The following is a 13,878-nucleotide window of genomic DNA, read 5'->3' as shown; positions in this document are numbered from 1 at the left end:
CATTAAACGTAGGTCTCTGTCCTCTCACAACTGAAGATCCAAATTTTTGATAGGAATGTCTAAGTTTAGAAATTATACAAGGTATTGAAAGATACATGAAAATCATAGCTGAAAACGCCAAGCTGTGTCTGTCCCCAGTGGTCTCACCTCTGGAGTGACGTTGCACAGGTGTGCAGCCAGGCAAACCAATGATGGCTCTTGTTAGTTCTTTGTCTTTTTTTATTTTTATTTTTTAACAGGTTTTAAGGCATTAACCAGGCTGGACTCTGTCACTTCTACTGACCTGGACATATTTTTCTGGGGAAATTTTGCTGCCCTAAGTCTTAGGGCTCTCTCATGACTGCTTGTCAACTTCCTCAGGCTGGAGATTACTAGCGCTTTACAGAAATTATCTGCTCAGCAGCCATGCATCATTTATAACAATCTCTGGCAAAACCTCAGAAAAAGATACGCGCTTGTCTCATCTGGCAGAGCCCAGTGAAAACACTCTCCGGGTGGAAGCGACTCCAGCCGTGGGGCAGCCTCGTGGGCTTTGCTTCTCTGAAGGAGTATGACCCAGTTAGGAAGGAAGGAAGAGCCACACGTCAAACACAGTCACCACTGAAACCAGAGAGGGGCTGGACTCCGGCTTCTCCACAGGACAGTGGATCCCTTCTATCAGAAATGGCCCATGAAGTGGACCTGGAGTCCTTCAAGGAGTTGGAACGGGACATCATTCTCCGAGTCCTATATCGTGATCAAACTGTTCAAAGCACGGAGGAGGAAAGGGTCCGGTAAGCTGCGCTTCCACCTGGGGCTGCGCTTTGACCCGGGGCGGTCCAACAGGGCTTGGAGTTTTCTGCTTAGAGCCTTGGCTCTGCTCCTTGGCTTTCTTGTGACTGCCAGCTCAGGGCTGAGCTTCTCACCCACGTGAAGCCCATTGAAGGTGTAGGCATGGGGATTGTCTTTGCAATAGAACTAAATTAATCTCACAATTCTTTGGAAAAAGGAGCCTTTGTGATGTTTGTGGGAGCTACTAAAGAAACACTGCCAGGCTTCTGTCAGCCCCCCAAGGGAAAACTTCCAGTTAAGGTTCCCCACCTTGATTTCCATGGTACCTGAAGGCACAAATCGGGGGTTGGGGGTCAGAAACAGAAAACCGGGAGAATCCATTTCTGTCTTCTCTTTGTTCGCTTTTGCCTTAAGGCTGGCTTAGAGAAAGGAAGGTGAACCTGCTAAGCCTGTTCCCTGTCCCTTTATGGACAGGAGCTTCTTTTCTGGCCTGGCTGGGTTGCAGGAGCTGTTTGTGCTCACTGGCAGCTCTGGACATGGTCAGAACCTCCCTGTTAGCTGGGAGGTTCCCTCTGTAAATACATATAGCTTGTTTTTCCTTATTCCGGCACACCAGAAATCTCACTACGTGGCGGGTAGATGCAGGAGGATTAGATCAGGTCAGTCAGGGCTAGAGAGATGACTCAGCAGTTAAGGCCACATTTTGGTCTTGCAGTTCAATTCCCAGGACCCTCAGGATGGGCCACAACCATCTGTAACTCCAGGTCCAGGGGAACCAATGCCCTTTCTGGCCTCTGTAGGTACCAGGTACTCATGTGGTGCACATGTACACATACAAGCAAAACACTCATATTCACAAGATTGAAAGAAATCTAAATATTTTTAATTTAAAAAAAGAGTTCAAGGTCAGCTCCCAGCTTTTAGGCATATTTGAAAGCAAGCAGATGGTTGGGCATAGATATGCTTAGCACACAAGAAACCATTCAGTCTCTGCACCAAGCAGGGGTACAAAGGAATGCTTTTAATAGGAGAACTTCTCCAGAGTTACAGGGGAGATGGCTCAGCAGTTAGGAGTACTGCCTGCTTTTCCAGAGGGTCTGGGTTTGATTCCAGCACCCATATGGTGGTTAATCATCTGTAACTCCAGGCCCAGGGGCCCGATACCCTCTCTGGCCTCCACAGGCACAGCATGCCCGTGATGAACTAACATACATGCATGTTAAACATCTACGTGGAAAAAAATACCACACACGTAAAATAACATTCTTAAAGAAGGAAATGGTCTGCTTAGCCCAAAATACAATTTTTTTCCCTTGCTTGCTTATTTATTTATTTATTTATTTAAGACAAGCTCTCTTTCCACTAAGAGGTCCCAGAACTCCCAGTGTATGTAGACCTGGCTGACTTTGAACTCATAGAGATCCACCTGCTTCTTTGTCCCAAGCACCACGATTAAAGGGAGGAGCCACCACGCCTGGTCCTGCCTTTACTTCAAAACCCTTTAAAAGTACTTGTAAACTCTGATTTACTGGGATAATAACAGACCGAGAAAAATGGAACTTTATTGGATTTTAGAATAGAATAGCTGTTTGGAATAGTAACAGTGTCTTGACCACTGGTATGGAAGGTTTTATTCTGAAAGGGCAGGCAGAGCCTGAGCTGCCTCTGGGACCTACACTGTTTCGCTTGAGCCCAGGCTTCGACAGCTGAGGTGAGAGACTAGCGTAAGGCGCTGTGGAGGCTCCTGTAGTTTAGCTTCATAGATCTGTTTGAGTTTTATCTCTGTTGCTATGATAAATCTCCCTGGGGGAAAAAAAAGCACTTTGAGGGAAAAAGAGGCTGATTTCATCTTATAATTCCAGGTTACCACCCAATATTGTAGGGAAGTCCAGGTAGAAACTTCAAATAGCCAGACACGTCACATCTGTGGCCAAGAGCAGAGAGGAAACAATGTATATTTGCTTACTTGCTTGCCCCACTCCATTTCTCCTTCTCATACAATTTATGCCCTGTCTAGGGGATGGTGCCACCCACAGTGGCTGGGTCTTTCTACATTAATTAATTTATGACAATCTCCCACAGATACGTCCACAGTCCAACCCAAGGTAGACGATCCTTGTTGAGGCTCTTTCCAAATGAGTTTAGGTTATGCCAAGCTGGCAATGAAAACAAATCATTACACCAACCAATCATTATTCAACTTGTTGGGTCACAGGAAACTGAAGTCACACCTGCAGCATCTTCGGTGGAAGGGGGCGAAGAGCTCTAGCCAGGAGTACAAGGGAAAGTGCTGTGCACGTTGCCAGCGGGCTCTGGGCCTTCTGCTGAACCGTGGGGCCGTGTGTCAGGGCTGCAGCCACCGTGTGTGTTCCGAGTGCCGCGTGTTCCTGCGGAGGACTCGTGCATGGAAGTGCACGGTTTGCTTTGAGGACAGGTAAGCATCTCGGGTCGGGTGTGCATGTGCTCGGTATGTGTGATAGTGCTCGCTCTGTTTCTCCTCTGACCCAGGACTCAGGGATGGCCCAGCACACCTCAGTCATCAGTGTTTCCTGAAAGCCATCCTACCAAGTCTGATTCATAGATTCCCAGGCTGCATAAGCTACAGATGGAAAGGAGATATTTTAATTTTAAAAATGGCTTTATTATGTAAAGTTTATTGGAGACAGGGTCTCACTGTATATCCCTGGCCAATCTGCAAATTGATACATAGATCAGGCTGGCCTCAAATTTACAGAGATCCGACTCCGGAGTGTTGGGATTAAAGCCATGTGCCATCATACCCAGCCATCAAACATAAGACATCTTTATTTATGAATGTTTGGTGACTGATGATAGACTGTTCCATAACTTGTCATTTATTTGGACTTCTTGATTATTGACTTAGTTTTTATTGTTGTTGTTGTTTATTTTAAAAGAGGGTCTCATGAAACCCAGGCTGGCTTCAAACTCAAGATGTGTAGCTGAGGCTGATCCCGAGCTCCTGACCCTCCAGCCTCTTTCAAGAGCTGAGATTTTGGGGCCACTGTACACCCAACCCGATGTCTTGGTTTTCTTAGCCCTCATCCCCATCAGGAAAGTATCAGGGAATAACTGCAGGGATGCAAGTAAGGTCCTGAGTCGCTTTCTGGGATTGTGTTTTGAATGAGGGAAGTGGTTTCAAAGACAGAAATCAATGGTACCTATTGATCATTTACCGAGTCTACTGCTATATATTTTACATGTCTGTCTGTCTGTCTGTGCATAGTGTGTATTCCTGATGCCCAGGAAGGCCAGAAGAGGGCATTGTGTTCCCTGGAACTAAAGTTATAGATTGTTGTGAGCCACTGTGGATTCTGGGAATTGAACCCAGGGCCTCTGGAAAAGCAGCCAGTGCACTTAACCAGTGAGACATCTCTTATGAGATTTTATTTTGTTTTGTTTTGTTTTGTTTTGAGATGGGTATCTCTATGTAACCCTGGCTGGCCTAGAACTCAGTTTATAAACCAGGCTGGACTGAAACTCAGAGATCCACCTGTTTCTGCCTACAAGTACTGGGATTAAAAGTGTGCGTTGTAGCACCTGGTTGCTACTGAGGTTTTTAAATATAGACATGGTGTCTTTCAACAAGCCATTTCGAAAACTAAGAGCACATTGGACCTGCAGTCCCACCATTCCATGTGAGAGCATATCGTAGGTGTCTTGAGAACATGGAACTGGAAGAGAGAGTGAGCAGGCACTGGTCTGAGAACAGCTTGTAAAGCATTACTGCTCCTGTCAGAGGCCTCTAGACCAGATGGTGGAAGATGCATACACTCACAGAGCACCATAAGCCTGGCTTTCCTTCCTGGACCAGGAGGGCTGTCTGCCTGGATACCCTAACATTGATGCTTGGTTTTCTGTCCCTTTGCAAGGCTTAATGCATGTCAGGCATCCAGCAAAGGTGCAAGATGCTCTGCCCTGTCCCTTCTGTCACAGCACCTATGGCCCTGTCCTGGGTCACCTGCCCCCTTTCCTGGGATGGCTGGAGTAAGGCATCCTTCAGGTTTTCTTAGTTCAAGAGAAACCCCTCAGCAGGACCATGAGCTACCCTGACCACATGGTGTGGGTGTGGGCCTAGAGAGGGGAACTTTCTCCAGGAAGTTCCATCAGTCAGCCACCTGGCTTGGATGTCTACAGTCAACCCTGATACAGGCCCTAAACAAGCCCTTCTAATAGTTAACTGCAAACTAAAGATCAAGAAAGAAGGTCTGGGCTGGGTGCTCTCCTAGGAGGGAGCTCTGTGTTGAAATCTCTGCCCTAGGGCATCCTGCCCAGCACTGTAACCTGACCCGCTAAACACACAGACGTCAAGTCTATAACCCCCAGCTTCCTTATTTCACAATAAGGATGTTTTTCAAAATAACCTGCAATCATTGCGTCACTCCAGGTGGGTTCATGAAGGAAGCCATGTTAGAAGCTAATTTGCAGCAAGTGGGACTTTCTCTCTTCTCTTTGCACCCCTTGCTCCTGCTCCAGCTCTGTCCTCTTGGGGCCACCACCCTGCATAGCTTAGCTGTCCGCCATCTCCCTGTATCACATGGGACCTAGGAAAGGGTCTTGATTCCAACCACATTTCCCTTGTTTTTTCCCTCAGTAAAAAAAAAAAAAAAAAAAAAAAAAAAAAAAAGAACTGGATGAGGGAACTAGATTTTTTAAATCCAGAAAGAGGGAGACTTGGGGGTGTCAATTAAAAGTATACAAAGAAGGGACAGGCATAGTGGGTTTCAGTAAGTTCCAGGCTATGCAGGAGTGAGACTTTTTTTTTTTTTTTTGGTTTTTCGAGACAGGGTTTCTCTGTATAGCCCTGGCTGTCCTGGAACTCACTTTGTAGACCAGGATGGCCTCGAACTCAGAGATTCGCCTGCCTCTGCCTCCCGAGCTGGGACTAAAGGTGAGCACCACCATGCCCGGCGAGACTCTTTTTTTATCATTATTAATTTATTTGTTCACTTTACATCACAATCTCAGCCCTTCTCCCTGCTCCCTTGGGAAGTGAAGTCCCAGCAGGACCAGGCACATCCTCTCACCCCGAGGCCTAGCCAGGCACTCCAGATGGGGGAAAGGGAGCCAATGGTCTGACAGCCCGCGCTCCAATTGCTGGGGGACCCATATAAAGACCCAGCTGCACATCTGCTACAAGTGTGTAGGGGACCCAGGCCCACCCCTGCATGCTCTTTGGTTGGTGATTCAGTCTCTGTGAGCTTCCACGGGCCCAGGTTAGTTGACTCTGTAGGTCTTCTCATGGTGTCCTTGGCCCCTCCGGCTCACTCAATCCTATCCCCTACTCTTCAACAAGTCTCCCAGAGCTCCACCTGATGTGTGGCTGTGGGTCTCTTCATCTGTTTATCAGCTGCTGGGTGAAGCCTCTCAGAGGACAGTTATGTTAGGCTCCTGTCTGCAAGCATAGCAGAGTGTCACTAATAGTGTCAGGGGTTGGCTCTCTCCCATGGGATGGGTCTCAAGTTGGGCTAGACACTGGTTGGCTGTTCCCTCAATCTCTCTGCTCCATCTTTATCCCTGTGCATCTTGTAGGCAGGACAAATTTTGGGTTGAAGGTTTTGTGGGTGGCTTGATGTCCCCTCCCTCTACTGGAAGTCCTGCCTGGCTACAGGGGGAGGCCACTTCAGTCTCCGTATCCATAGCTGCTAGGATTCTCAGCTAGAGTCACCCCCATAGACTCCTGGGAGTCTCCCCTGTCCCAGGTCTCTACTCTCTTTTTAAAGAATGGTATACAACTTAAATTTCTACAGAGCAAATGGCCAGTGAAGTGTGCTGGCTGTAAGCTGCTGGAGGCCCCAGATATTTGGCAGCCGACTTCTTCCTTCAGGGCAAGTTTTCTCTTGGAGATCTGCTGATTGATAAGAGACCAAGAGCTCAGAACTGGGAGAGATGGGGAGCCAGACTCAGAGCTGCCAGTTGCTCCAGACCACAGTGGTGGGAAAGTCCTTTTAAGCCTTGCTTAAAGCTCCAACCCACCTTAAGGGTGCTTACTGCTGCCCACATTTTGGAGGGGATGCAGAAGCAGAGGGCAGGGTGCCTGAGGCTGTGAAGCCCTGTGGAGCCTGGAGCCTAGGCTCCTCTTTATTGATCCTCGTCTGCCTGCTGGGATTAGGCAGCCCTGGAGAAACAGTGTCTTGAGAGGCAATGGAAAGCTTCTGTCCTGGGTCCTGGGGATGGCTGTTAACGTGAATTCTGATCCACAGAAGCCACAACAGGTTATGGCTGTCATCTGGTGGTCTGAGGTGGAAGACTGTGGTGACAGAGCAAGAGGAATGGTCTGCAAGTGTGGGCTTGTAATTCTGTTTTCTCCAGAAGCTGAGGGATTGGGGGTCACAAGTTCAAGGCAACCTTCCTAATGCTTTGACCCTTTACAGTCCTTCATGTTGTATTGACCCCCAACCATAAAATTATTTTGGTTACTACTTCATAACTGTAATTTTGCTAGTCATAATGTAAATATCTGTATTTTCTGATGGCCTTAGGCAACTCCCCAAGGGGTCCTGACCCACAGGTTGAGAACCACTGTTATAGAACCAAGGCCCCCCACCCCACCCCCCAGTTCAGGGACGGCCCCACCTACAATGTGCTAGACCCTACCACATCAGTCAGTAGTTAAAAAATGTCTTATGGGCTTGCCTACAGCCCATCTACAGCTCAGATGACTTCAGCCTGTGTCAAGTTCACATAGAACACAGCACACAGAGTTTGAGATGGAGAGTTTCAGACTACAGCAGTTGGTACTGATGTTCTGGGGGGTCTGTTCTGGATTGCTCCAGTGTCCTGGACGCACCATCATGATGGCAGAGGAGAGGGGGTTGAGAGAGTTTAGTAGAAAGCTGACCTGGCGTCCTCCCAGGCTTGAATTATTATATAAGCAGAAACGATTGCCATAAGACTCTGGAATGTATTAGAAGGGACTCCGTTTGGTTCAGAATGCCTTTTCTTTTGTAGCACGTGTGTGTACGTGTGTGTGTGTGTGTGTGTGTGTGTGTGTGTGTGTGTGTGTGCGTGGAGGGCCGAGATTGATGTCAGGTATCTCCCTCCACCTTATATGTTGAGTTGGGGGGGTCTCTCACTTGACACTAGAGCTCATCAATTGGGCTCTTCTAGCTGGCCAGATTCCTTCAGGGATCCCCTGTCTTCACCTCTGTATGCTGGAATTATAGATGGAGTGACCACACCCACCCAACATGTATATGGGTGGCAGGGAGCTGAATTCCGGTACTTAAGGGTTTTTGTTTGTTTGGTTTGGTTTGGTTTGTTTCGTGGCCAGTATACTACCCTCTGAGCCCTAGATTAAATCACTTTTTAGATTAGGACTTGGGGAGTGGAGCCTTGCGTGTGCCAGGCAAGTGCCCGTCACCAGGCTGTAATACCCATGAGTTTATGTGCTTATATTTACATTTTGAGCCAAGGTCTAGTTAAGAAGCCTCCCTGGCTTTGTACTTACGCAGCAGTCTAGACTCAAGCTTGTGATTCTCCTGCATCAGCCTCTGCCATAGCTGCAAGTCCAGGCCTGTATCACCAGATCCTGCTGAGTTGGGATCTGGATCAGACATAAGTGTGTTCTTACGGGATGGCATGTTGGGTTTTCTGCATGGCATGGGGGAAGTTTTATTGAAAATCAAGTGACATTTTAACAAAGGTCCTGCAACAATTATGGTTTGTATTAAAGTTAAACTTCCTAAAGCTAGGGGGGGAACCCTATAGATTTCAGACCAACCCTCGGTATTCCCATAATTCCATTGTTTATATTTTCAGCCCACAAAGGCATGTGACCCACTGTGAAAGTCCGAGATGTCATATTCGCTCTTTGTCTGTGCATGTAGTCCTTCTGTGAAGAAGGACCAGCCATCTGAAAAGACAGGAAAGTAACAGCCGGGCACATGCAAGCAGGCTTTTAATTGGTGCTGAGGATAGAGTTCAGTGTCTTCACCGCCCACTGTTTGTTTTAAATGCCAAGCCCACTGGTAGCACTGTGAGCAGAGACCTCCTTTCCAGAGCCTCACTTCTTGGGGGCAGCAGGCTGGGGCTGGACCCTGGGACTTTCCATGAGCTCTGTCTCCAGACCGTCGTGTTTCCCATGAGGTATAGACAAGTCAGGGATCGTCTATAAAGTACTTCACATAGTCAGACATAGCCAGGAAGAGTTCCTAACTGGCAGTGTTATGTGTCCAGTTCTCACGGTGCGACACAGGTCACTTCATGTGTATGCTTGGATTGAGAGCAGGGACATTATTTACAGGATCATGATATTTTATTCATGTATAAAAAGAAAGTAAAGATTTTTAATATTCTTTGAAGTTTTGAAGACAAAGCAGACAGTAAAAAGGTAGAAAATTGTTGGACAGTGGAGCCGCATACCTTCATTCTCAGCTCTCAGAGGCAGAGGTAAGCAGATCTCTATGAGGTCGAGGCCAGCCCGGTCTACAGAGTAAGTTCCAGGACAGTCAAGACTACACAGAGAAATCATGTCTCAAACAACAACACTGCCAAAACAAACAAAGCAAACAAAAATCCAAAATGATAGAATATCTTTGTGTGTGGGAGTGTGCGTGTTCATGTATGTGTACACATGTGTAAGCGTGTTCACACAAGGAGATCAGTGGAGACATCCTTAGGTGTTGGTCCTCGCCTTCTCCCTTTGTATTTGAAAGATTTATGTTTTGTTGTGTGTGTCTGGGGTGGAGTGTGTGCATGCAAATGCTGGTGCTCTCAGAGGCCGGGGCATCAGATCCAGAGCTGGAGTCACAGATAATTGCAAGCTGCCCTATATGGGTACCTGAAACTGAAGAGCAGTATGCACCGCTGAGGGGTCTTTCCAGCCCTGTCTTCCATTCTTCCACCTTGTCTGAAACAGGACCTCTTTAACGTTCACTACTGCGTATGCCAGGGTAGCTGGCCTCTGAGCTCCTGAGAATTTGACCCGTCCTCGGGAGTGCTGGGATTATAGGCTCAAGGTATCACATCTAACTTTATGTGGCTTCTAGAGATCCAAACTCGGCACCAACTGTACCCACTGAGCCCAACCCTAGAATACCTTTTTGGTGCTTAATAAAGAGAATGCATTTTTGAGACAGGGCCTTGCTAGGTAGTTCAGGCCCAGGGTGGCCTCAAACTCACAAGTCTCCTGCCTCCACCTCTTGAGTGGTTAGGATTAGTAGGCTCATACCAGCATGCACAGGGAGAACGTGGTTGCAGTGACCATTTTGCCACAGACCCTCAGGGTCCCTTTGTCTGCGTGGAACGGGTCTCTGGGGCAGGTGGGCAAAGTGTCGGCAGGTGACAGACAGACCAACACTCGAGATTGTGTAGAATCTGAATGTATTGTCACAAAGTGAACACCAGTCTTATATAGTACAGAAAATACAAGGGGTCGGAAGTCACAGCAGGCATGGTACATTGAAGTTACCTGATACAAAACAAAGGAATGACTTCAAAAGGATTTACAGGAACCAGGTAGATGTTTACAGTAAAGATAAAGCAGTCCTGCCTAGGGTCAGCTTAGTGACAGGCAAGGATTTCACACTCTAGTGTTATACCTTTGAACCTTGTGAAGGCCAGCACCAGGGGGTTCTGATCTTAGCAGGCCTCGTGAATAATGCAATATCACAACCCCCCTAATTCCTAGGCCTTGCTAAATTCTTATATGAGTGTAACTTTTAAGTAACTGGAGAATCTCCATTTGTCAGAAGAATTTACCAACTTACTTATAATATGCAATGTAGCCTGTACTGAAGATTTCTATCTCAGTGGGATTCCCTGGCTCTTTTATTCCCTTGATTGGGTGCAATTAGCTACTGTCCTTAGTAGACCAGCTCTGAGCTACTCTGTCTTCTGTAATGCTTAATTAGTTACTGAATAGGTTAACTTCCTTAAGCATTCTAACAGGATTCTAAGCTCGCAGGCTTCTGGGACCTTGGAACACTGGGGAGACTTAACTATAACAGAATTTAATCTTAAAAGGCACTTATAATAAAATACTAAAAGAGAGCTCGTAGATCCATACACCAGACTAACTCGGGAATAGGGTATGAGTATATGGGTAGATGAGAACGCCAAAGCTCCAGGAGGTGAGTTTCCGTGAAACTCTTTTCCTCCTTGAGTGCTTACAGACTTTTTCAGCCTGTCAAGCAGACCTGACCGGAGGGCGTGGCACCATTTCTATTCAAGGCCAGGCTCAGTTTGTGGTCAGTGTGCTTGAAGCCCTTTAGAGAATTCATGAGCTTTTTATTTAATTACATCTTTGGTTTGCTCTCCCGGTTGTCATCTACTTCATTCAGCTGAAGCTAGTCACCATGCAAAGAGACTGTTTGCCCAGGCTAGCACTTGCATGATAATCAGGTCAAGGGCTACCTAGTGAGCACTCAAGGTCACAGAGGGGTGGAGTTGAGAGTCTGGGCAGGTGGGGGTGGGTATTTCTGTAGACAATGCTTTCATATGGATTTCCATAATAACATATTCATATTCACAAGACAGACCAGGGTGTATTCCCAAACCAGCAGTTGACATAAGCGAAGTACTGGCTCCAGATGCCTCAGCCTCTGCCCTGGTCACTCATGCAGCCATTTCAGTATTGTCATGAATGAGTCTCTTTTATGCTGCCCTGGTCTTTCTGCCGGGTCATAAAGCTGACGTTGGGCCGATATGCTTTGAAATCCCTCCTACATTGTGGTGTTTGGCCAATGGTGGGGTTAGATTCTGGAATTTCTTTTTGATTCAAATGCATACTTAATGGTCTTCAGAAACCAACAAAGTGCCCCTCTCATAAGAGAGCAGTCGGGTCTGCCTGGTTCCCATAACTGCCCACTCGCCACACAGCCACTGCTGAAGGCTGCATTTTCCAAGTCAGTGGATTTGAGTGACCTCGCTGGGTGTTTAGTCCTGGGTCTTGCCCTTTTAATCAAGAAATGTAACAAATATCTTCTTGTCTTTTGGAATGTAATATTACAGAGGCATTGGGCCCTGGTTTACCACTATTCTTTATGCCCTGAAAATGCCCAGTTTCCGGTCCTTACAGTTAAGCTTGTCTGGTGAAGGTGGTTTTTCCAGCAGATCTTTATGGACCAAGGAGGCACCCTCTCAACTTTTGGTGTTTCAGCTTCTTGAGTTTGCCCGTTTCTATATCAGCACCCTTTACTTCTTTTCAATTTGATTATTCCAATTTCTCATTTGTGCCATTCCTGTCCTCCTCTTTCCTTTCTCTCCCCTCTCCCTCCCCTTCCCTACCCCTTCTCTCTTTTACCCTCTCCCTCCCCTCCTTCTCTCCCACCCCACCCCCTTCCTTGTACTGGGAGCTGAACTTAGAGCCCTGCTCAGGCTAGGCAAATGCTCTACCACTAGGCTCCAAACCCAGGCGAGAGAGAGAGAGAGAGAGAGAGAGAGAGAGAGAGAGAGAGAGAGAGAGAGAGAGAGAGAGAGAGAGAGTTTCAGTGAGCAGCTTGGCCTAACACTTCATTCATGTGTGTTATCTTCCCCTCTGCATTTTATGTCTTTGTCGTCTTTTGTGTTCAGGGAAAGCAACTGAACCGAAGCAACTCAGTGTGAACCTAGCTGATTTAATTCTTTTAGTTCTGCCTTCTATCTTCTTTTACGTACAGTGATCCCTGTGTTTGGGCCTGGTCAGTGCCCCAAAGCCCCCGCACTCTGCCTCCTGCCCCTCACTCCAGCCTGGATTACCTGCTGTGTGGGGTTCTTTTGCCTGGAGGCAGCAGCCACAGCAGCTGCTTCCTGCTAGTCCTTTCTAGTTGCCATGGTGAGGCTGGCTTAGCATGGCGGCTCCCAGGTCTTCCACACCCTGCAGATATTGTCTGTGGCGTTTTGCCAGCTGCTCTTTGCTGTCTACTCAAACCTTGGGTTGTGCATACTGCAGATACTTACATGGGGATAAAACACACTTACATATAAATTAAGCACACAAGTGCTTGTCTGGTGTCCTTAGCACTGTTCTTTTGGTAGCACAAACCCCTTTGAAGGCACCAAAGCACAGCTTTGGAGCCTACCTCATCCCTCTTTACTCAGGGCACTCCCTGGAGACAGGAATACTCATTTATTCTTACTGCACTTGGTCCTGTGAGTGTGTCTCTGGGCATAAGGGACAGAGAGAGGCCCTGAGGTTAGGGAGGGGACAGTGGGGAATGTTTTGCAAGAGGAATTGATAAAATCATTGCTCCATCTTCGTCACGAGTGTCCAGTTTCTCATAGTCGCCTAGGATTTAATCGCTAACATCCGGTCTGTTTTCCTGTGCCACGGTCAAGAGCAGCTCAGCTGGGCTTGTGGACAGACAAAACAAACCCACACTGATTTGATTCAGCACCCAAGGTTGTTTGAAGGGAAGTTTTCAGCTGGGGGAATGGACAGACTTGCTCTTAGCCGGAGTTAGAGGCTGGACCAGGCTGGACCGGCCTGCCCACACAGGACACCTGTTACTCTGTTTCACAGTTGGAGTTTTTGCTGCCTGAGCACCTGCCAAGCCTCCAGGGTCTCTTTGGGAGTGTTCTTGAGGCTTCTTTGCCATCAGGGCCTTGGCCAGAGAGCAGACCTGCAGAGCGTGCTGCTTCAGGCATTCAAAGAATTCTGAGGACACAGACCCATCTTCCACCTCTTGTCAGTTGAATGATGAAAAAGTTATCCTCAGCGTCTCTGGAGCTGCCTCGTGTGAACTTTCTCAGCACATAAAGCATAAACATAACTGCTTCCCCACCTGCAGATGCAAAGACGTGACCCCCTAAGTGCCTATTTAATTCCCTGCTTGATCAAAGCAGTGAGGTCAAAATAGCTTTTCTGCTCAGCTCCTCTGGCCTCCCCCTCAGGAAATATCGGTGTGCTGGAATTTGCAAAGCACGTTCGACAGCTATTTCTCGTTTGCTAATTGGGCATTAGCAGGGTTGAAGGCTGTAAGGATGGATGCTGGTGCTTCTAGAAGCAGATGGAGCGCCAGGTGCTTGATGTTTAAAATTCCAGCCTCCGTCAGGCAGGGCAGGACCTTCTAGGATTGTTCAACCTGTGGCTCTTGTGTGGCAAGAGGATGTATATACATTTATGTGATATCTAGGCACAACGCCTGTCATCTACAAAGACCCCATGCT

General features: G+C 47.4%; 1 protein-coding gene across 1 annotated transcript in view; it reads left to right on the top strand.

Moving 5' to 3' along the window:
* The first annotated feature begins 265 nt into the window (after positions 1–265).
* Positions 266–13,878, top strand: part of Sytl3 (synaptotagmin like 3) — a 64,770-nt gene continuing 51,157 nt past the window's right edge. Inside the window, exons 1-2 of the mRNA XM_021186111.3 lie at positions 266–773; positions 2,987–3,205. Coding sequence (XP_021041770.1) covers positions 664–773; positions 2,987–3,205 — 329 coding nt within the window. The 5' untranslated portion in view covers positions 266–663. The remainder of the gene's footprint in view (positions 774–2,986; positions 3,206–13,878) is intronic.

This window comes from Mus caroli, unplaced genomic scaffold, assembly GCF_978045245.1.
Source record: "Mus caroli unplaced genomic scaffold, Mus_caroli_1 scaffold_18, whole genome shotgun sequence".
NCBI classification, from domain to species: Eukaryota; Metazoa; Chordata; class Mammalia; order Rodentia; family Muridae; genus Mus; species Mus caroli.
The sequence above is the reverse complement of the archived record's forward strand: the minus strand, read 5'-3'. Positions and strand labels throughout refer to the sequence as shown.